At 48.0% G+C, this 23,729-nt stretch overlaps 1 protein-coding gene across 1 annotated transcript in view; it reads right to left on the bottom strand.

The window, feature by feature from the left end:
• ncf2 (neutrophil cytosolic factor 2) overlaps window positions 1-23,729 on the bottom strand; it is a 64,584-nt gene that overhangs the window by 21,974 nt on the left and 18,881 nt on the right. Inside the window, exons 6-10 of the mRNA XM_038794604.1 lie at window positions 11,125-11,184; window positions 6,856-6,899; window positions 4,162-4,303; window positions 2,074-2,121; window positions 1,548-1,623 (exon numbers count right to left, since the gene is read on the bottom strand). Of these exons, the coding sequence (XP_038650532.1) occupies window positions 1,548-1,623; window positions 2,074-2,121; window positions 4,162-4,303; window positions 6,856-6,899; window positions 11,125-11,184 (370 nt within the window). The remainder of the gene's footprint in view (window positions 1-1,547; window positions 1,624-2,073; window positions 2,122-4,161; window positions 4,304-6,855; window positions 6,900-11,124; window positions 11,185-23,729) is intronic.

Below are 23,729 nucleotides of genomic sequence, written 5' to 3'. Positions count from 1 at the left end.
GGACATGGTTTGCTGGCCCTCCTGCTCACCTCACACACTTGTCCTCTGTCCCAAAAAACTTGCTCATCCAGGCCATCGTCATGTGTGCCTGGTGAACCACCTTGAATTGTATCAGGCTGAGTCTGGCACTTGATGAGGACATGTTGACTCTACTCAGAGCATCCTCCCAGAGAGCCGCCCATGTTGCTCAGACTTGATAGCTCTCTGGGCCTTACTCATCAATGGCCATGGTCAGTTCTGCTTCATCATAAGACAACTGAACAGCTGGCATCCATTACCCTGAATCATTCTAAAATGAGTGACAGATTCCCATGCTTTCTATCCAGCTCCAATTCCAGTACAAAAATGAAAATGCCACAGTTCTGCAGATGTTCGAAATCCAAAACTCATTTTACAATGAGTCCATATGGAAACCTGCATGCATAAAATTGCTTCCAAAATCAATTTAGCAATTGAAATTTTCTACCCGAGAACCCAGAGTGCTACTGATACTAACTGTATGAGTGTATAAGCCAAGGCCTTTGTCAGAGGAAGATTGAAGGGAAGCATCATAATCACTTGGAAAAACTATTTCTCTTCAGTTTCACAGAGGACTTTCAGTCCCACAACCAGACACTGGACAGACTTCTATTATAATGTCTCGGTCATTGCTGTGTATGAGCTCAGGTTGCAAAGGGGCCATGTTACAATCCCAGTTGATGTTATAACTGGACAGGAAGATCCCAGAATGGAACCCTGGCTCTTAAGACCGGAACTTTTATTTTTTGTTGATAAAACGTGGATGAACAGAGTGCTAGGACCACAAATTAGTTTTAGCAACATGAAAAGAACATTTCTCAAACATGAAAAGTTAGATTATTATACAATACTCCTTTACCCCCTTCTTATCTTTACAAATACACATAGATTTAAAGGTTCACAAGGATTTCAAACTACACCTTAAGCTACAAAACACAAAGTATTTTGTCCATACAAATTTGATGTATTTGGAAATACATCCGCCGACAACCAAGCAGACAATTTAGTCCATCAAAGGGGCTAATTGAACTAGATTGTATGGCCTCTTGGCTTTTACAGTTGGCGGGTGGAATGATTCCCTGGCAGCCTTTATGTTTTAACTGCAACCTCGATCCAGGGCAGGCGAACTGTCTGGGCTGAGATAAAATTTTAAAAGGTGTCTGGATACTGAGGTGTGTGCCTGAATATGCTGCCTTGACACACTTTGCAGCATTTCTCTATTGTAATTTATTTAGAAAGAGGTCTGCAGCTTGCTGAGACAGTTCCACAGCAGCTGTACCCCTGAGGGGGCACATTAGAAGTGCCAGCCTGTGCCCGCCCTCTTCCTGCCCGCCTTTCCAAATGTGCCTTTTGTGTTGGCTGCCCATTAATTGGCCAGCCAGTGTGAAATGATCCTCCGAGGATGTTTTGTGCTTGCTTCTGGGCCCGCTGCATGCCTGGGTCTGATGGAAGATTCAGGCCAATGTCTCTACATTACTAGCTGGTGCAGTTACTGTCGCACTGTTTCGCAAGATTCTGAACCTCCTCACCTTTCACACCGGCTGGTTTTTCAGGAGCTGTTGTCGTGGGTGGTGCTGGGATATCGGGTGGGGAAGATCTTTCACCCTAATCAAGAAACACATAGAATACATGATATCTTTATGGGTTCATGTTCTTTATACATGAGCTGAAATAGGACTTTTTGGGAAAATAAATTACAATAACAATAGCACAATGCATTTTTAAACTAAATTTAAAGCATAAAATCCTGAATTTTCCTTATCGTCACAAGGAGGCTGACCAGAATGCTAACACAGCAACACACATGCCGTGCCAACAAGGGTCATTGGATAGCAACCAGGATGGTGATCCTTTACCCAACCCAGGTACACTGAATCCACTTGTAGAGTCTCTATCACTGCCTGAGCTCTGATCAGTGGGAAGCTGGGATTGAATATGGTGTTTTCCGAATCTACATGGCCAGCGGGGGAGCTTCTCAAGATCAAAAAAAAAATGTTACTTTCTGCGTCAAGCAGAATAGCACAATTCCCTTACCCATGCTACTCACAGCTTTACCTTTTCAGGTTTCAGTGGCTCCAAGTAGTTGTAGGGAACTAACCCAGTCTGACAAACAAGAGAAAACATAGTTAGGAAATATCTATAACCAGTGTACATCACATAGAGGCCAAACTAAAGCAACATGGATTTACTCACAATAACAGTAGAACAAGGTTTTAAAATGACATTTTAGGTCAAATGTAAAGCAGAAAAAATACCATGACAAATCCAAGGAATAGAACTGCCATGTTTTATTGGACAATCATTCCATACAGATCGAAGTAAAGTGTTAAAGTTTGAGGGCTCAAGGAAGGGGTCGGGTAGTGTTGGCTGAGTTATGGTTTTATTGAAACTATTGTGTTCACAAACACTTCTTGTTGAAATGATCAATAACTTTCCTGTGCCCTGCATCATTCAGTCACAATGTTCGGCACAATGTAGACTGACATTAGCCAATCAACAGTCCCGGAACTCGGCCGGCAATGCGGTGGTATAGTGGGTCGCACTGCTGCCTCACAGCGCCGAGGACCCAGGTTCGATCCCAGTTCTGGGTCACTGTCCGTGTGGAGTTTGCACATTCTCCCCGTGTTTGCGTGGGTTTTGCCCCCACAACCCAAAAGATGTGCAGGGTAGGTGGATTGGCTACACTAAATTGCCCCTTAATTGGAAAAAATGAATGGAGTACTCTAAATTGTTTTTTTTTAAATAGTCCTGGAACTCTAGCTTCACAATGCCATGACCCAAAATAGGGACGCCACCTTATGTCAAACCAAAAATGAGATTGAGGGTAAAGGGATTGCAGCTAAACCAGCCTCAATTTTGGTGAGTTCTTGTAATTTTCAGCCAGGCCACTAGATGGTGCAGGGTACAGAGGTCAGGAAGAGGAACAGAAAGCACAACAACTGTATAGATAAACTGTCTTCCTGTAAAGCTTCACAGTGGAGGTCCATTGCAACTAGTCCTTCACCCTTTCCTCTTACAGGAGCATTTTTAGCCACAGGACAGATACAGGTGCTAACTGCATAAAGACATTAAATGTTTCAATACGTGACATCCTGACCACATTAATGCTGGATCTGCAACATTTAATCACCACGTGTTCACATGACTTCTACTGTGTTACTGCATTTATCTAGGTTTTTATCTTCTGTATTTGAGTACTTTTTGCTTATTAGCTATTATTGACATTTTCCAACAGCCGAGAATTTCCAAATGCTGATACCCCTCCGAATACAGCAACCTTCCAGCCTTCCGACCTGAGGAAGGAGCAGTGCTCCGAAAGCTCGTGTTTGAAACAAACCTGTTGGACTTTAACCTGGTGTTGTAAGACTTCTTACTGTGCTCACCCCATTCCAACGCCGGCATCTTCACATCATAGCAACCTTCCAGCCTCCTCTATAGTGGCTCACCACTCTGCTGGCAATGTCACTGTGCCAAAGGCTTCCACTTCCACAGCCAGGGACACCACGATGAAGGGTGCGGGGCAGCAGGCCAGGGGGTGAATTTAAATGGTTGAAATTTGGGAAATTCCTGGCCATAATGTAGCAATCAGGAGTTAAATCGAAATGTAGCACTTTTTTTTGGGGGGGGGGGGTAATTTCGTTTTTTTTTTCCTTTAACCTGGATTTGGAGGGTTAGCTGGTCAATCTGGTGTTTATCCTTTGTATCTTGCCAGTGCTGGACACTGAAACGGCCAACCTAACAATTTTGTTTTGAACTCATTGTACACATTGCCCACATTGGGGAAGAAACGGCCATCTCTCTGAGCGGAGGGGTAACCCATGTTGGTTAATGCTGGACTCTGAGATATCTCAATCTCCCATCAACAGAACAGCAAAAACAACTTTTACATTGTTGAGCATTTTGAGTCAACTTTTGTTCTTTTTTTCTGATCATCTCACTTTGTTAATTCATAATAAAAGCATTTTACCAGAAGGTTGCTTTGAATGCACTCGGATCTCTGTCCATGATTCCATCATGAAAAATGCAGTAAGAGAATCTGGAATTATGATTCTGGGACGGTTGGCCAACCCCCTGTGCCTGTGGTTTTATTCAGTCACTCATTGGTTTGCTCTGGACGTTGAACGCTCCTCAGTTAGAACTTGCCTCATTATTAAATGTGACTGTGGCCCAGTTGTCCTGTCCTTTCTTCAGCAGGAAGACTATGTTTCCTGACTGTACTTCCAGCTCCCATTCATTATTTGGGATGAAGTTAAACAACACCCGGTGAGGTGCACCCTCCAGTGTCCTGCAAGGAAGAAGTAATTTAGAAAAATGTCAAATCAAACCTCTTTATACGGTCTTTATGTCCTTTTTAAAAATAGAATATCACAACAGTAGTCCATTTTGTGATTAGTTTATCTAGATGCACTCCTTTTAAAGTCTTTAGAACTGATTCTTGCAGTGCTACATATGAATTAGGAGCAGGAGTAGGTCACTCAGGCCCTTGAGCCTGCTTTACCTTTCAGCAATATCATGGCTGACTCAATTGTGGCCTCAACACTTATCTTCCTACCCCCTATACTCTTTGATTTCCTTGTCAAAGAACCTATCTAATTCAACTTTAAACACAACCCTGCCTCCACCACTCTCTGGAGAAGAGAGTTCCACAGACTCACAATCCACAAGCGAAACAAATACTTCTCATCTCACCTCTGCCTTAACTGCGAGACCCCTTATTTTTAAACTGCGTCCCCTAGTTCTAGTCTCTCCCACAAGGGCTATCTGTGGGATTGTCAAATTTCCGATACCTTTTCTTATAAAGTTTAATAAACTGTAAGACTATAAACAGAGAGGCCTCCAGCTAGGGGTTAAAGTGACTCACTCTTCCAAAAAGAATGATGACTAAAATGAATCTCAAAGTGCTTTACAACTAATCAAGTAATTTTGAAGTATAGTCACTGTTGTAATGTAGGCAACACAGCAGCTAATGTGTACACAGTAGGCTCCCACAGACAACAATGTGATAATGATCAGTGAATCTGTTTTTGTGATGCGGATTGAAGGATACATACACCAAGCCTGCTTTTCGTCAATCTTTTACAAGAGGCAGATGAAACCTCTTCTCCTCTGCAAGGTGGCCCTTGGACAGTGCAAAATTCCCTCAGTACTGCACTGGAATATTAAGCTTGATTTTTGTGTTCAAGCCCTGAAGTGGGCTTTGAACCTGGAACCTTGTGACTCAGAGATCCAAGTGTTACCACAACTGCTTAGTTAGGAGATGGTTTTTGAATGGCAATAGAACGGAACTGCAGTATTCAAATTTCTCCACAGAACACATTTCTCTCAGCTGTTGGCGATGTAGCACAGTGGTTCGCACTGGAGCTTCACAGCCCCAGGCACTCGAGTTCAATTCCCGGTTTGGGTCACTGTCTGTACGCAGTCTGCGCATTCTCCCCTTGGCTGCGTGGGTTTCCTCCGGCTGCTTTGGTTCCAGGGGCTGTTTAGCACACTGGGCTAAATCGCTGGCTTTGAAAGTAGACCAAGATAGGCCAGCAGCATAGTTCGATTCCCATAACAGCCTCCCCGAACAGGTGCTGGAATGTGGCGACTAGGGGCTTTTAACAGTAACTTAATTGAAGCCTACTTGTGACAATAAGCGATTTTCATTTCATAAGTCCCAAATATGTGCTTGTTAGGTGAATTGGACGTTCTGAATTTTCCCTCTGTGTACACGAACAGGCGCCGGAATGTGGCAACGAGAGAATTTTCACAGTAAGTTCATTGCAGTGTTAATGTAAGCCTACTTGTGACACTAATAGAACATACAGTGCAGAAGGAGGCCATCGAGTCTGCAGCGACCCACTTGAACCCTCACTTCCACCCCATCCCCGTAACCCAATAACCCCTCCTAAACTTTTTGGACACTAAGGCCAATTTAGCATGGCCAATCCACCTAACCTGCACGTTTTTGGACTGTGGGAGGAAACCGGAGGAAACCCACGCAGACACGGGGAGAACGTGCAGACTCCGCACAGACAATGTCCCAGCGGGGAATCGAACCTGGGACCCTGGTGCTGTGAAGCCACAGTGCTAGCCACTTGTGCTACCGTGCTGCCCGAATAATAATAAAGATTATTATTATTAGATGGAGGCAAGGAGAACCCACAGTCGAGATGTAAGAACAGATGACTATTCTGGATTATGATTTTACTGCCTTTCAAGATCATGGAGTATTTTACAGACCTTTCTCTGGGGAGATTAAATGAATGAGGTGGAGTTCACAAAAGAGGCAGATTACACATGATCTGTGGACGCTGCAGTACAGGAATGACCTTTTTGGAGATACAAAGAATGTAACGCCACAAGCAGTGTTAATTGTAAAGTCATTGAGTGTTTAATTGTATTTAGGTGGTGGCCATTAACTGGAATTCACTTGTGTTCCTACAGAAAGGAGAAACTTGAAACTGCAATTATTGGAGGTGCATGTTTGTAATGTGTGCCTCTAATTAAAAGCTTACAAGTGCATAAAGATTACACTCCCATTCTATCTTTCACCACCAGACTTTCTGGAGTAGAACAGAACCAAATCCATGAAGAATAACAGTGACAAAGAGCTAACAATTTAGCCTCTGCTCAGTAGTGCTGGAAATACTGCCCATTCTGTGGATCGTCATTCCTGTAGTATGCATTCCTATCAGAAATAGTCATGATTTGTTCCATAACTCACTGCAGCCACACATCATACAGAATATACAGGTATTCTTGCACCACTCTCAACGCCGTGTACCAACCAGCAGACAAGCCTAAATGCTGGCCGGAGCTCAAAGTAGAACAAAGCATTGAGTAAGATTCACTTACTTGAATTTTTCTGGAGCTTTCTTTTGAGCAACAGGTTCCGGTGCCTGTTAATTAAATTAGAATAGCTCATTAAAGTGTTGAAAAACACCAAACTGCACTGAAAGATACATAGGATGTGCCTTAATTACTGAAGATAATCCAGTGGAATGGAAGGCACTGTTGCTAAATTTGCAGGTGATACAAAGATCTGTAGAGGGACGGTAGTATTGAGGAAGCAGGTGGGCTGCAGAAGGATTTGAACAAGCTAGGAGAGTGGGCAAAGAAGTGGCAAATGAAATACAATGTGGAAAAGTGTTAGGTATAATGTGCACTTTGGAGGGAGGAATTTAGGCATAGACTATTTTCCAAATGGGGAAATGCTTCGGAAAGCAGAAGCACAAAGGGACTTGGGAGTCCTTGTTCACGATTCTCTTAAGGTTAACATGCAGGTTCAGTCAGCAGTTAGGAAGGCAAATGCAATGTTAGCATGCATGTCGAGAGGGCTAGAATACAAGACCAAGGATGTACTTTTGAGGCTGTACAAGGTTCTGGTCAGACCCCATTTGGAGTATTGTGAGCAGTTTTGGGCCCCGTATCTAAGGAAAGATGTACTGGCCTTGGAAAGGGTCCAGAGAAGGTTCACAAGAATGATCCCTGGAATGAACAGCTTGTCGTATGAGGAATGGTGGAGGACTCTGGGTCTGTACTGGTTGGAGTTTAGAAGGATGAGGGGGGATCTTATTGAAACTTACAGGATACTGCAAGGCCTGAATTGAATGGATGTGGAGAGGATGTTTCCACTTGTAGGAAAAACTAGAAGCAGAGGACACAATCTCAGACGAAGGGGACAATCCTTTAAAACAGAGATGAGGAGAAATTTCTTCAACCAGAGGGCTGTGAATCTATGGAATTCTTTGCCGCAGAAGGCTGTGGAGGCCAAATCACTGAGTGTCTTTAAGAAAGAGATAGATAGGTTCTTGATCATTAAAGGGATCAGGGGTTATGGGAAGAAGGCAGGAGAATGGGGATGAGAAAAATATCAGCCATGGTTGAATGGCGGAGCAGACTCGATGGGCAGAGTGGCCTAATTCTGCTCCTATATGGTCTTATGATATATATGTCCTGTGTAACTCACAGGACACAGGAGTAAAATACATACTTTTAACCTCCAAGGTTTCAATGGTTTGCTGCATCTTATTGTGGAGGACTGACTAAACCAGACTAAGAAAGTATGGGCAGCAATATCATAACGGGCCTAAATGATCTCACCTCGGAGTGGAATGACATCGCTGTCCCAAAGTTAGAGATGGAGAGAGGGCAACAATAATCATTAGGGGTCTCCATTTATGATTACTATTGATTGAGCATTAACAAAAAGTCCACATGTAGGGCGGCAAGGCATCGCAGTGGTTAACATTGCTGCCTCACGGCAGAGAGGACCTGAGTTCGATCCTGGCCAAGGGTCACTGTCCGTGTGGAGTTTGCACATTCTCCCTGTATCTGCGTGTGTCACACCCCCATAACCCAAAGATGTGTAGGGTAGGTGGATTGGCCACACTAAATTGCCCCTTAATTGTAAAGAAAAAAATTAATTGGGTACTCTAAATTTATTTAAAAAAAAGAAAAATCCACATGTAAGGCTATTTGATAAGGTTTGGTCGCCATGGATCCCTGGAATGAATCAACTACTAGCACTCACAAACCAGATTCACAAAGAAAGAATGATCAGCTTGCACCACTGCTACATGTTGAACTGTTACCATCAGGGGAAGGAGGGATAAAAGTTTGTAAATTTTCACAGCCCCTGACTTTCCTGGTGATCTGAAACCAGATAACTTGCTTGTATTCTTTTGAAAGTTATCCTTTTGAAGGTTGGACAATGTGGGATCTAACATATAGTTGGTGCAGTTTCTTTGGGGTGTGGGTCTCTGAACATGCCCAAATGGGCTGTGAAGGAAAAATTCAAAATAATATACATTAGAAATCAGCAGATGTAGGTTGGCACAGAGGATTGGGTTTTCACAGAGCCAATAAAGTAGAGAAAGTGAGAGAGTGAGAAATGAAAGTGAATCAGCAATGCAGAATAAATGTAGCAGGAAAAATGGAATGTTAGAAATCCAAGAATAGGCAATTGTAGTAGAAGCATAAGTTGATAAATAGCTCCAGAAAATTATAATTTTATCTTGACCAATAAAATGGTACAGTAATTACGATTTTTTTAAAGCACTGATACGTTCTTAATACAGTTACACAATGGATATGTCGAACAAAAGAGCTTCCAAATGACAATATAGCCCAAACAAAGTAGAAACAGCAGAATTAAATTTAAGCATGAGCACTTTCTGTAGTTTCAGCTCAAATTTTCTCATTGATATTATTGAGGGGCTAATGGCTATGGAGAGGCATTTTGAACTTCATGGGGGAGATATAATAAGGAAATGTGCCTGCGACAAAAATTGCCGTATAGTTGATAGTGAAGATAGTTGCTGTCGACTCCAGAATGATATCAATGGTTTGATTGAGTGGACAGAAATGTGGCAAATGGAATTCAATCTGGAATAGTATGAAATAATGTATTTGGGGAGCGCCAACAAAGCAAGGGAATACTCACTAAACGGGAGATTTTGAGAGGGGTTGAGGAAGTGGGACACCATGGAAGACATGTCCATAGGTCCCTGAAGGTGGCAGCACAGATGGTGGAGAAAGCATATGGAATGCTTTCCTTTAATGGGCGAGGAATTCGATGCAAAAGCAGGGATGTAATGATGGAATTGTACAAAACACTGGTTAGGCCACAGCTGGAATTCTGTGAACAGTTCCATTTGCCACATTTCTGGAAGGATGATGTTGATGTGGAGAGAGTACAGAGAGATTTATAAGAAAGTTGCCAGGGCTTGAAAATTGCAGCTATGAGGAAAGATTGGATAGGCGAGGGTTGTTTTCCTTTAAACAGAAGAGGATGAGAGGTGACCTAATTGAGATGTACAAACCTATATGAGGGGCCTAGACATGGTAAACAGAAAAGATTTGTTTCAGCTGAGGGGTCAATACCAGTGGGCATAGATTTAAGGTTATTGGTAGAAGGATTAGAGGGCGGCACGGTAGCATGGTGGTTAGCATAAATGCTTCACAGCTCCAGGGTCCCAGGTTCGATTCCCGGCTGGGTCACTGTCTGTGCGGAGTCTGCACGTCCTCCCCGTGTGTGCGTGGGTTTCCTCCGGGTGCTCCGGTTTCCTCCCACAGTCCAAAGATGTGCGGGTTAGGTGGATTGGCCATGCTAAATTGCCCGTAGTGTCCTAATAGTAAGGTTAAGGGGGGGGGGGGGGGGGGGGGGGGGAGTTTTGTTGGGTTACGGGTATAGGGTAGATACGTGGGTTTGAGTAGGGTGATCATTGCTCGGCACAACATCGAGGGCCGAAGGGCCTGTTCTGTGCTGTACTGTTCTATGTTCTAGGGGACATGAGGAAAACCTTTTCCGCCCACAAGGAGGTGGGCATATGGAATTCACTGCATAAGTTGGTAGTTGAGGCTGAAACACTCAACTCGTTTAAAAGGTACCTGGATCTGCATCTGAATATCATTCTTTCAGGGGTTAATTGTCGGAAATTAAAAAAATATAAAAAGAATGTTATATTTTAATTCTGGCTCATTATTTTCTTACTCTTTCTATTAATTCAATCCCGTTTCTTCCCCCCCCCCCACCCCCGTCATTTATTTCTCTTTGTATATCTGTTTTGGCATTGAATGTATTCACTCTTTTACTTCCTTCTCAGTCCTTGCTCTGATCATTTCTCAATCCTTCAATCTGATTAAGGACATTGTCCTCCTCAGTCAGATCTCAGATCCCCTTCCCTCACTTTGATGTTATCGGATTGCACTGTCAGCAACCTGCCATGTTAAAAATCTAAATGTTCACAAACAAATCTAATTAAAGGCACAGGCAGTTATGTTCAATTCTCCAGCAAAATACAGAGCATGATTCGATTTGAGGTGTTTGAGAGTTAGGTAATAGTAAGCCAGTTTTGTTTATTATACATCAGGCCCTAAGACTAAGATAATTTCTGACATTGGCAAAATGGGAACCAGGTCCAACTCAAAATTCATTCCCTATCTACATAGACTGATGGCACCAGAACAAAGATATTTCAGGGCATTTCTTTCCAAAAAAGAAGTAACTTTTGCAAAAGGTCTACTGGATAGAAACCAGATTAATTGGTGTAATTAATACCTGTGGTCTAAGCCATATGTTCATAACTTTTTGTTTAACCAATTTTACATAGTAAAATGTACCTGAGGCTGCAGGGGAGCGAAGCCAGAGAACGCATCTTTGTCAATGATTGATGCTACCACCTAGAATCCAAGAAAAAAGCAGCTGGAATCAGTCTGTAATCTTTTCACGTTGGTAAATGTTCTGTCAGGTCAGCAGTTTGCACAATGCTGACTTGGTTAATAACCACAAACCCCTACTTTTAATATAAACTATTTATATGAAAACACACAACAAGCACAAGTTCATTCATGAAAGTCCATAAATGGGGGACTTCCGGTTGCGGCTATGACCAGCTAAGTCGCACGTTTGGCTGCTCCTGCGGGGAAGGTGTTTTCGGGCCGATTGGAGGGCCCCTAACGGCGCTGGAACGACGATTCTCGGTGGGGGAAGGTTCCCAGAGGAGAACCCTGCAAAATTTATGGTCGTTACCCGAAGTGGGGCAGGAAAAAAAGCGGCAGCAGCTCCCCGAAAAAAGCGGGGGAAGAAACCCAAAATGGCGGCCGGCGGCGCACCCGAGGACTGGAGGAAATGGGCGGAGGAGCAGCAGGCCGTTCTCCTGCGCTTCTTCACGGAGCTGAAAGTGGAGCTGCTGGAGTCGATGAACGCGACGACCACCAGGCTGATGGGAGCCCAGGCGACCCAAGAGTCGTCAATTCGGGAGCTGCAGCAGGAGATGGCTGTGAGGGAGGAGGAGGCCACGGTCCTCGTGGGAAAGGTGGAGGTGCACGAGGCACTCCACCTGAAATGGCAAAACCGACTGGAGGAGATGGATACCCGCATGAGGTGGAAAAACCTGAGGATCCTGGGCCTGGCAGAAGGGCTGGAGGGGTCGGACCTCCCGAGGTATGTGGCAGAAATGCTGGGCTCACTGATGGGGGCAGGGGCCGTCCCTTCGCCCCTGGAACTGGAGGAGGCCTACAGAGTAATGGCCAGGAAGCCAAGAGCAAACGAACCCCCGAGGGCGGTGCTGGTTCGGTTCCAGCGATTCAGTGACCGGGAGAGGGTGCTGAGGTGGGCCAAGAGAGAGAGGAGCAGCAAATGGGAGAACTCGACGGTGAGGATCTACCAGGACTGGAGTGCGGAGGTGGCAAAGCGGCGGGCCCGGTTCAACCGGACGAAGGCGGTGCTGCATGCCAAGAGAATCAGATTCGGGATGCTGCAGCCGGCGCGCTTGTGGGTGACCTATAAGGACCAGCACCACTATTTCGAGTCCCCGGAGGAGGCGTGGGCCTTTGTCCAGGAAGAAAAGCTGGACTCGAACTAGAACCAGGGGATACTTGGCGGTCGTTGCCGCTCTGGTACTTTAAGCTGGACACATGGCTTTCTTTTGGTTGGATTTTCACTTGGCTGTATTTTTGGACCCTTTTTTTTTCTCTCTACCAGTTTTTTTCTTTTTTCTGTTATTTATAATGTTATGTTGGGGGGGCGGGGTGGGGGGGGAGTGCCGGGGGTATGTGTTTCTTGTGGGGGTTTTTTTTCTATCGGTGTGGGATCGGGGACGGGGGTGGAACTGAAGATGGAGGGGTGGGGAGTGGCAGGGCGAAAGCGCGGGCTTTCCTCTGGTTTCCCGCGCACGGGGCAGAGGAGGGAGGTTGGTGGGAGGAAGGGGCGTGGTCAGCAATGGCTCCCTTTCCCGCGCTGGAGTGGGGTCAAGGAGGGGTGGTAAGGGGGGGGATGTCCCCCATGCCGGGAGGAGTCGGATTGTGGCAGGGGCAGCCGGGTCAGCGTAAACCAGCTGACTTACGGAAGTACTATGGAGGGTGCATCGCGGCTAGGAAGGGTCCTAGCCTGGGGGGGGAGGTGGGTGGGGGGGGGGGGGAGGGGGAGGGGGGAAGGGGGGGCTACCGGGTTGCTGCTGAAAAGGCCAGGGAGGAGAAGTTGAGGACCGGAGGGGTGGGGGGAGGGCGCCATCGCCATGGGGAGCGGGTCAGAAGGGGAGGGCTGACTCGGGGCGAGCAGATGACAGTATATGGCTAGTCGGCAGGGGAGAGGGGCGGGCTGCCCTTCGACCCGGCTGATCACTTGGAATGTGAGGGGGCTGAATGGGCCGGTCAAGAGAACGAGAGTAATCTCGCATTTGAAGGGACTGAAGGCGGATGTAGCAATGCTACAAGAGACCCATTTGAAGGTGGCGGACCAGGTCCGCCTGAGAAGGGGGTGGGTGGGACAGGTGTTCCACTCAGGGCTGGACGCAAAGAACCGGGGGGTGGTGATCCTGGTAGGGAAGAGGGTGTCGTTCGTGGCGGCGGAGGTGGTGGCGGATAAAGAGGGTAGATATGTCATGGTGAAGGGTAGGCTACAGGGGGAGAAAGTGGTGATGGTTAATGTGTATGCCCCGAATTGGGATGACGCTGGCTTCATGAGGCGCCTACTGGGCCTCATTCCGGACCTGGAGGCAGGGGGCCTGATCATGGGGGGGGACTTCAACACAGTGCTGGACCCCGTGCTGGACAGATCGAGTTCAAGGACGAGTAGGAGGCCGGCAGCGGCAGAAGTGTTAAAGGGGTTTATGGAGCAGATGGGAGGGGTCGATCCCTGGAGGTTTGGGAGGCCGAGGGCGAGGGAGTATTCCTTTTTCTCCCATGTCCACAGAGTCTATTCTAGAATTGACTTTTTTGTATTGAGCAGGGGACTGATCCCGAAAGTACGGGAAGTGGAGTACTCGGCCATAGCGGTCTCAGACCATGCGCCACACTGGGTAGATTTGGAAATGGGGGAGGCGCGAGACCAGCGTCCGCTGTGACGCCTGGATGTGAGGTTGCTGGCGGATGAGGAGGTGTGTAAGAGGGTCCGGAAGAGCATTGAAAGATATCTGGACACTAATGACACGGGGGAGGTGCAGGTGGGGATGGTCTGGGAGGCCCTGAAGGCGGTGATCCGGGGGGAGCTGATCTCCATACGGGCACATAGGGAAAGGGGGGAGAGACGGGAGAGGGAGAGGCTGGTGGGGGAGCTTTTGGACGTGGATAGGAGATATGCGGAGGCACCAGAGGAGGGGCTGTTGGGGGAACGGCGCAGTTTGCAGGCAAAGTTCGACCTGTTGACCACCAGAAAGGCAGAGACACAGTGGAGAAGGGCGCAGGGCGCGATTTATGAATATGGGGAGAAGGCGAGTAGGATGTTGGCACATCAGCTCCGCAAGCGGGATGCGGCTAGAGAAATTGGGGGAGTGAGGGAGAGGGGTGGGAACGTAGTGCAGAAGGGGCCAGAAGTAAATGGGGTCTTCAGAGACTTCTATAAGGAGCTGTATCGGTCAGAGCCGCCGACGAGGGGAGGGGGGATGGAGGGCTTCTTGAACAAATTGAGGTTCCCCAAGGTCCAAGAGGAGCTGGTAGAGGGGCTGGGGGCGCCGATAGGGTTAGAGGAGCTAGTCAAGGGGATTGGGCATATGCAGACGGGGAAGGCGCCGGGGCCAGACGGGTTCCCGGTGGAATTTTACAAAAAATATGCGGATTTGGTGGGCCCTGTGCTGGTACGAGCCTTCAACGAGGCATGGGAGGGGGGGGCTCTGCCCCCGACAATGTCGCAGGCACTGATCTCTCTGATCTTGAAGCGGGACAAGGACCCCGTGCAGTGTGGGTCATATAGGCCTATCTCGCTCCTGAATGTGGACGCCAAGTTGCTGGCAAAGATCCTGGCTACCAGGATAGAGGATTGTGTGCCTGGGGTGATACACGAGGACCAGACGGGTTTTGTGAAAGGGCGGCAGCTTAATACGAACGTGCGGAGACTGCTAAACGTCATCATGATGCCGGCAGTGGAGGGTGAGGCGGAGATAGTGGTGGCATTGGACGCGGAGAAAGCATTTGATAGGGTGGAGTGGAAGTACCTGTGGGAGACGCTGGAACGGTTTGGATTTGGGGAGGGATTTATTAAATGGGTGAAGCTGCTCTATTCGGCCCCGACGGCGAATGGTAGGAGATCGGAGTATTTTGGGCTCCACCGGGGGACCAGACAGGGGTGCCCCTTGCCCCCTCTGCTCTTCGCACTGGCAATTGAACCGTTGGCGATGGCACTGAGGGGCTCAGGGGGGTGGAGAGGGCTGACAAGGGGCGGGGAGGAGCACCGGGTATCGCTATACGCGGACGACCTGCTGCTATACGTGGCAGACCCAGAAGGGGAATGCCGGAGGTGATGGAACTGCTAGCAGAATTTGGGGACTTTTCGGGGTACAAGCTAAACTTGGGCAAGAGTGAGGTATTTGTGATACACCCAGGGGACCAGGAAGAGGGAATCGGGAGACTCCCGTTGAAGAGAGCAGGAAAGAGTTTTAGATATTTAGGGGTGCAGGTGGCAAGGAACTGGGGGACTCTCCACAAGCTGAACTTCTCCAGGCTGGTGGAACAGATGGAGGAGGAATTTAAAAGGTGGGACATGGTGCCGCTGTCGCTGGCGGGCAGAGTGCAGTCCGTTAAAATGACGGTCCTCCCGAGGTTTTTGTTTTTATTTCAGTGCTTGCCCATCTTCCTCCCTAGGGCCTTCTTCAAAAAGGTGACGAGTAGCATCATGAGCTACGTGTGGGCGCACGGCACCCCAAGGGTGAGGAGGGTCTTCTTGGAGCGGAGTAGGGATAGTGGAGGGCTGGCATTACCCAATCTTTCGGGGTATTACTGGGCGGCAAATGTATCGATGGTGCGCAAGTGGATGATGGAAGGGGAGGGGGCAGCTTGGAAACGAATGGAGAGGGCGTCCTGTGGCAACATAAGCCTGGGGGCCCTAGTAACGGCGCCATGGCCGCTCCCTCCCACGAGGTATACCACGAGCCCGGTGGTGGCGGCCACCCTCAAGATCTGGGGGCAGTGGAGGCGACACAGGGGGGAAGTGGGAGGTCTGATGGAGGCACCGTTAAGAGGGAACCATAGATTCATCCTGGGGAACATGGACGGGGGATTTCAGAGCTGGCACAGGGTGGGCATCAGGCAGCTGAAGGATCTGTTTGTAGATGGGAGGTTTGCGAGCCTGAGAGAGCTGGAGGAGAAATTCGGGCTCCCCCCGGGAAACATGTTTAGACATTTGCAGGTGAAGACATTTGCTAGTCGCCAGGTGGAAGGGTTTCCCTTGCTCCCCAGCAGGGGGGCGAGTGATAGGGTGCTCTCGGGGGTCTGGGTCGGAGGGGGGAGGATATCGGACATCTACAAAGTAATGCAGGAGGCGGAGGAGGCATCAGTAGAGGAGCTGAAAGCCAAGTGGGAGGGGGAGCTGGGAGAACAGATAGAGGATGGGACATGGGCTGATGCCCTGGAGAGGGTTAATTCTTCCTCCTCGTGTGCGAGGCTTAGCCTCATTCAATTTAAGGTGCTACATAGAGCCCATATGACGGGGACAAGGATGAGTCGGTTCTTTGGGGGTGAGGACAGATGTGTCAGGTGTTCGGGAAGTCCAGCGAACCATGTCCATATGTTTTGGGCATGTCCGGCACTGGAGGAGTTCTGGAAGGGGGTGGCAAGGACGGTGTCGAGGGTGGTGGGATCCAGGGTCAAACCAGGATGGGGACTTGCGATCTTTGGGGTTGGGGTGGAGCCGGGGGTACAGGAGGCGAGAGAGGCCGGAGTACTGGCCTTTACGTCCCTAGTTGCTCGAAGAAGGATACTAATACAGTGGAAGGACGCGAGGCCTCCAAGCGTGGAAACTTGGATTAATGACATGGCAAGCTTTATTCAGTTGGAAAGGGTCAAATTCGCCCTGAGAGGGTCGGTACAAGGGTTCTTCAGGCGGTGGCAGCCTTTCCTCGACTTTTTGGCTCAGAGATAGGGTACAGAGGTCGCAGCAGCAGCAACCCGGGGGGGAGGGGAGGGGGGGGTGGCAACAACGGTTGTGGTGGGTTATTTACGGTTGAAATGCGGGCAAATTTGCTCGCAGTTCATGTTTGATGTTGATTGTTGCTTTGCTTGTTTTTGGGGGAGGGGGGAGGGGGGGAGGGACAACGCGCGCGCGAGTTCGGGCGGGGGGGGGATATTTGTTAAGAGGGAATGTTTTGTAATATTCTATAGTTAGTTGGGGTAAATATCTTCATGTAAAAAAAATTTTCAATAAAAATTATTTTTTAAAAAAAATGAAAGTCCATAAATGTGACTGAGCTGCTGGTCATCTGTCATTTTAAACCTCTACCTTGCTCTCACTCTGACATCAGTTTACTGCAGAGTTCCAATAAAGTTCAACGCAAGCTCGAAGAGCAGCAACCATCTTTCAGTTTGGCACATTACAACCTTCTGGACTCAACATTGAGATCAATCACTTTATTTCCTTTGTCTTCACGGGTTTTGGGTTTTCTCTCATTTTTTATTCCCTACCCTGACCTGCATCCCACCCTCACGCACTGTGGCCAGGGTTTCTTGGTGATCCTGAGCCTTTAGTGAGAGCATCACCAGCAGCTGTAGTGAGTGCATCACCAGCAGCTGTAGTGAGTGCATCACCAGCAGCTATAGTGAGTGCATCACCAGCAGCTATAGTGAGTGCATCACCAGCAGCTATAGTGAGTGCATCACCAGCAGCTATAGTGAGTGCATCACCAGCAGCTATAGTGAGTGCACTACCAGCAGCTATAGTGAGTGCGCTACCAGCAGCTATAGTGAATACACTACCAGCAGCTATAGTGAGTGCATCACCAGCAGCTATAGTGAGTGCATCACCAGCAGCTATACTGAGTGCACTACCAGCAGCTATAGTGTGTGTATCACCAGCAGCTATAGTAGTGCATCACCAGCAGCTATAGTGAGTGCACTACCTGCAGCTATAGTGGGTGCATCACCAGCAGCTATAGTGAGTGCATCACCAGCAGCTATAGTGAGTGCATCACCAGCAGCTATATTGGGTGCATCACCAGCAGTGATAATGGGTACATCACCACCAGTGATAGTGCGTGCATCACCGGCAGCTATTGTGAGTGCATTACCAGCAGCTATAGTGAGTGCACCACCAGCAGCTATAGTGAGTGCACTACCAGCAGCTATAGTGAGTGCGCTACCAGCAGCTTTACTGAGTGCGCTACCAGCAGCTATAGTAAGTGCATCACCAGCAGCTATAGTGAGTGCATCACCAGCAGCTGTAGTGAGTGCATCACCAGCAGCTATAGTGAGTGCATCACCAGCAGCTATAGTGAGTGCATCACCAGCAGCTATAGAGAGTGCGCTACCAACAGCTATAGTGAGTGCACTACCAGCAGCTATAGTGAGTGCATCACCAGCAGCTATAGTGAGTGCGCTACCAACAGCTATAGTGAGTGCACTACCAGCAGCTATAGTGAGTGCACTACCAGCAGCTATAGTGAGTGCATCACCAGCAGCTATAGTAGTGCATCATCAGCAGTTATAGTGAGTGCACTACCTGCAGCTATAGTTGGTGCATCACCAGCAGCTATAGTGAGTGCATCACCAGCAGCTATAGTGAGTGCATCACCAGCAGCTATAGTGAGTGCACTACCAGCAGCTATATTGGGTGCATCACCACCAGTGATAGTGCGTGCATCACCAGCAGCTATTGTGAGTGCATTACCAGCAGCTATAGTGAGTGCACCGCCAGAAGCTATAGTGAGTGCACTACCAGCAGCTATAGTGAGTGCACTACCAGCAGCTATTGTGAGTATGCTACCAGCAGCTATAGTGAGTGCACTGCCAGCAGCTATAGTGAGTGCACTGCCAGCAGCTATAGTGAGTGCTCTACCAACAGCTATAGTGAGTGCACTACCAGCAGCTATAATGAGTGCACTGCCAGCAGCTATAGTGAGTGCACTGCCAGCAGCTTTAGTGAGTGCGCTACCAGCAACTATAGTGAGTGCACAGCCAGCAGCTATAGTGAGTGCTCTACCAACAGCTATAGTGAGTGCACTACCAGCAGCTAAAGTGAGTGCACTACCAGCAGCTATAGTGAGTGCACTACCAGCAGCTATAGTGAGTGCACTACCAGCAGCTATTGTGAGTGCACTACCAGCAGCTATAGCGAGTGTACTACCAGCAGCTATAGCAAGTGCACTGCCAGCAGCTATAGCAAGTGCACTGCCAGCAGCTATAGAGAGTGCATTACCAGCAGCTATAGTGGGTGCATTACCAGCAGCTATAGCGCGTGCACTACCAGCAGCTATAGTGAGTGCACTACCAGCAGCTATAGTGAGTGCACTGCCAGCAGCTATACTGAGTGCACTACCAGCAGCTATAGTGAGTGCACTGCCAGCAGCTATAGTGAATGCGCTACCAGCAGTTATAGTGAGTGCACTGCCAGCAGCTATAGTGAGTGCATCTCATAGAACATAGAACACTACAGCGCAGTACGGGTCCTTCGGCCCTCGATGTTGCGCCGACCTGTGAAACCATCTGAAGCCTATCTGACCTACACTATTCCATTTTCATCCATATGTCTATCCAGTGACCACTTAAATGCCCTTAAAGTTGGCGAGTCTACTACTGTTGCAGGCAGGGCGTTCCACGCCCCTACTACTCTCTGAGTAAAGAAACTGCCTCTGACATCTGTCCTATATCTATCACCCCTCAATTTAAAGCTATGTCCCCTCGTGTTGGTCATCACCATCCGAGGAAAAAGACTCTCACTGTCCACCCTATCTAACCCTCTGACTATCTTATATGTCTCTATTAAGTCACCTCTCAGCCTTCTCCTCTCTAACGAAAACAACCTCAATTCCCTGAGCCTTTCCTCGTAAGACCTTCCCTCCATACCAGGCAACATCCTAGTAAATCTCCTCTGAACCCTTTCCAAAGCTTCCACATCCTTCCTATAATGTGGTGACCAGAACTGCACGCAGTACTCCAGGTGCGGCCGCACCAGAGTTATGTACAGTTGCAGCATGACCTTGTGGTTCCGAAACTCAATCCCCCTGCTTATAAAGGCTAGCACACCATATGCCTTCTTAACAGCCCTATTAACCTGGGTGGCAACTTTCAGGGATTTATGTGCCTGGATGCCGAGATCTCTCTGTTCATCTACACTACCAAGAATCTTGCCATTAGCCCAGTACTCTGCATTCCTGTTACTCCTTCCAAAGTGAACCACCTCACACTTTTCCACATTAAACTCCATCTGCCACCTCTCAGCCCAGCTCTGCAGCTTATCTATGTCCCTCTGTATCCTATAACATCCTTCAGCACTATCCACAACTCCACCGACTTTCGTGTCATCTGCAAATTTACTAACCCAGCCTTCTACACCCTCTTCCAGGTCATTTATAAAAATGACAAACAGCAGTGGCCCCAAAACAGATCCTTGCGGTACACCACTAGTAACTGAACTCCAGGATGAACATTTGCCATCAACCACCACCCTCTGTCTTCTTTCAGCTAGCCAATTACTTATCCAAACCACTAAATCACCTTCAATTCCATACTTCCTTATTTTCTGCAATAGCCTACCGTGGGGAACCTTATCAAACGCCTTACTGAAATCCATATACACCACATCAACAGCTTTACCCTGATCCACCTGTTTGGTCACCTTCTCAAAAAACTCAATAAGGTTTGTGAGACATGACCTACCCTTCACAAAACCGTGTTGACTATCGCTAATCAACTTGTTCTTTTCAAGATGATTATAAACCCTATCTCTTATAACCTTTTCCAACATTTTACCCACAACCGAAGTAAGGCTCACAGGTCTATAATTACCAGGGTTGTCTCTACTCCCCTTCTTGAACAAGGGGACAACATTTGCTATCCTCCAGTCTTCCGGCACTATTCTTGTCGACAAAGATGACATAAAGATCAAGGACAAAGACTCTGCAATCTCCTCCCTGGCTTCCCAGAGAATCCTAGGATAAATCCCATCTGGCCCAGGGGACTTATCTATTTTGACATTTTCCAAAATTGCTAACACCTCCTCCATTTGAACCTCAATTCCATCTAGCCTGGTCGACTGAACCTGAGTGTTCTCCTCGACAACATTGTCTTTCTCCAGTGTAAACACTGATGAAAAATATCCATTTAACGCTTCCCCTATCTCCTCTGATTCCACACACAACTTTCCACTACTATCCTTGATTGGCCCTAATCTTACTCTAGTCATTCTTTTGTTCCTGATATACCTATGGAAAGCCTTAGGGTTTTCCTTGATCCTATCCGCCAACGACTTTTCGTGTCCTCTCCTCGCTCTTCTTAACTCTCCCTTTAGGTCCTTCCTGGCTAACTTGTAACTCTCAAGTGCCCTAACTGAGCCTTCATGTCTCATCCTAACATAAGCCTTCTTCTTCCTCTTGACAAGTGCTTCAACTTCCTTAGTAAACCACGGTTCCCTTGCTCGACAACTTCCTCCCTGCCTGACAGGTACATACTTATCAAGGACACGCAGTAGCTGTTCCTTGAAAAAGCTCCACATTTCGATTGTACCCATCCCCTGCAGTTTCCTTCCCCATCCTATACATCCTAAATCTTGCCGAATAGCATCATAATTGCCTTTCCCCCAGCTATAATTCTTGCCTTGCAGTATATACCTATCCCTGCCCATTGCTAAAGTAAACATAACCGAGTTGTGATCACTATCACCAAAGTGCTCACCTACATCTAAATCTAACACCTGGCCGGGTTCATTACCCAGTACCAAATCCAATGTGGCCTCGCCCCTTGTTGGCCTGTCTACATACTGTGTCAGAAAACCCTCCTGCACACACTGCACAAAAACTGACCCATCTATAGTACTCGAACTATAGTATTTCCAGTCAATATTTGGAAAGTTAAAGTCCCCCATAACAACTACCGTGTTACTCTCGTTCCTGTCGAGAATCATCTTTGCAATCCTTTCCTCTACATCTCTGGAACTATTCGGAGGTCTATAGACAACTCCCAACAGGGTGACCTCTCCTCTACTGTTCCTAACCTCGGCCCATACTACCTCAGTAGACGAGTCCTCAAGCGTCCTTTCTACCGCTGTAATACTTTCCTTGATTAACAATGACACACCCCCCCCTCTTTTACCATCTTCTCTGTTCTTACAGAAACATCTAAATCCTGGAACCTACAACAACCATTCCTGCTCTACCCATGTCTCCGAAATCGCCACAACATCGGGATCCCAGGTACCAACCCATGCTGCAAGCTCACCCACCTTATTCTGGATGCTCCTGGCGTTGAAGTAGACACACTTCAAACCAGCGTCCTGCTTGCCGGTGCCCTCTTTCGAACTTTTAACCCTATCCCTGACCTCACTACTCTCAACATCCTGTACACTGGGACTACAATTTAGGTTCCCATCCCCCTGCTGAATTAGTTTAAACCCCCCCGAAGAGCACTAGCAAATCTCCCCCCCAGGATATTGGTACCCCTCTGGTTCAGGTGAAGACCATCCTGTTTGTAGAGGTCCCACCTACCCCAGAATGAGCCCCAATTATCCAGGAAACCAAAACCCTCCCTCCTGCACCATCCCTGTAGCCACGTGTTCAACTCCTCCCTCTCCTTATTTCTCACTTCACTAGCACGTGGCACGGGTAACAACCCAGAGATAACAACTCTGTTTGTTCTAGCTCTCAGCTTCCACCCTAGCTCCCTGAATTTCTGTCTCAAATCCCCATCTCTCTTCCTACCTATGTCGTTGGTACCTATGTGGACCACGACTTGGGGCTGCTCCCCCTCCCCCTTAAGGATCCCAAAAACACGATCAGAGACATCACGAACCCTGGCACCTGGGAGGCAACACACCAACCGTGAGTCTCTTTCGTTCCCACAGAACCTCCTGTCTGTTCCTCTAACTATGGAGTCCCCAATGACAAGTGCTCTGTTCCTCTTCTCCCTTCCCTTCTGAGCAACAGGGACAGACTCTGTGCCAGAGACCTGTGCCCTATTAAGTCGTCCCCCGCAACAGTATCCAAAACGGTATACTTGTTATAGAGGGGAACGACCACAGGGGATCCCTGCACTGCCTGCCGGTTCCCTCTCCCTCCCCTGATGGTAACCCATCTACCTTCTTCTTTTACCTGAGGTGTGACTACCTCCCTATAACTCCTCTCAATAACCTCCTCCGCCTCCCGAATGATCCGAAGTTCATCCAGCTCCAGCTCCCTAACGCGGCTCTCGAGGAGCTGGAGTTGGGTGCACTTCCCGCAGATGTAGTCAGAAGGGACACTAGAGGTGACCCTTTCCTCCCACATTCTGCAGGAGGAACATTCAACTGCCCTAGCCTCCATTCCTACTGAACTAACTTCCCAACTGCTGAAAAGTAAAAATAAAAAACTTGTTAGTTTAGCAATCCAACGGACAGAACTTTTTTTTTGGTTAGAGGAGGAGGATGGGTGGGAGACACTACGTAAGTAATGTTTCGGGTAAAGCTGTCACTCGAGAACAGCCCCTTCACAAACCACCTTCAACTTACGCTGACCGCACTGCACGTATGCAAATCTCCCCGGAACAGCCAATCAGAAGCTCTGCTCTGCTGCCCCCTGCTGGATGCTTGACTTGCGTCGAACTCCTCGGGTCACTGATTCAGGTGCACCTTCAGCTTAGGCTGACCGCACTGCACGTATGCAAATCTCCCCGGAACAGCCAATCAGAAGCTCTGCTCTGCTGCCCCCTGCTGGATATAGCGAGTGCTCACCAGCAGCTATAGTGAGTGCATCACCAGCAGCTATTGTGAGTGCACTACCAGCAGCTATAGTGAGTGCACTACCAGCAGCGATAGTGAGTGCATCACCAGCAGC

Source organism: Scyliorhinus canicula, chromosome 4, assembly GCF_902713615.1.
Source record: "Scyliorhinus canicula chromosome 4, sScyCan1.1, whole genome shotgun sequence".
NCBI classification, from domain to species: domain Eukaryota; kingdom Metazoa; phylum Chordata; class Chondrichthyes; order Carcharhiniformes; family Scyliorhinidae; genus Scyliorhinus; species Scyliorhinus canicula.
This window is presented reverse-complemented; position numbering and strand designations above follow the sequence as displayed.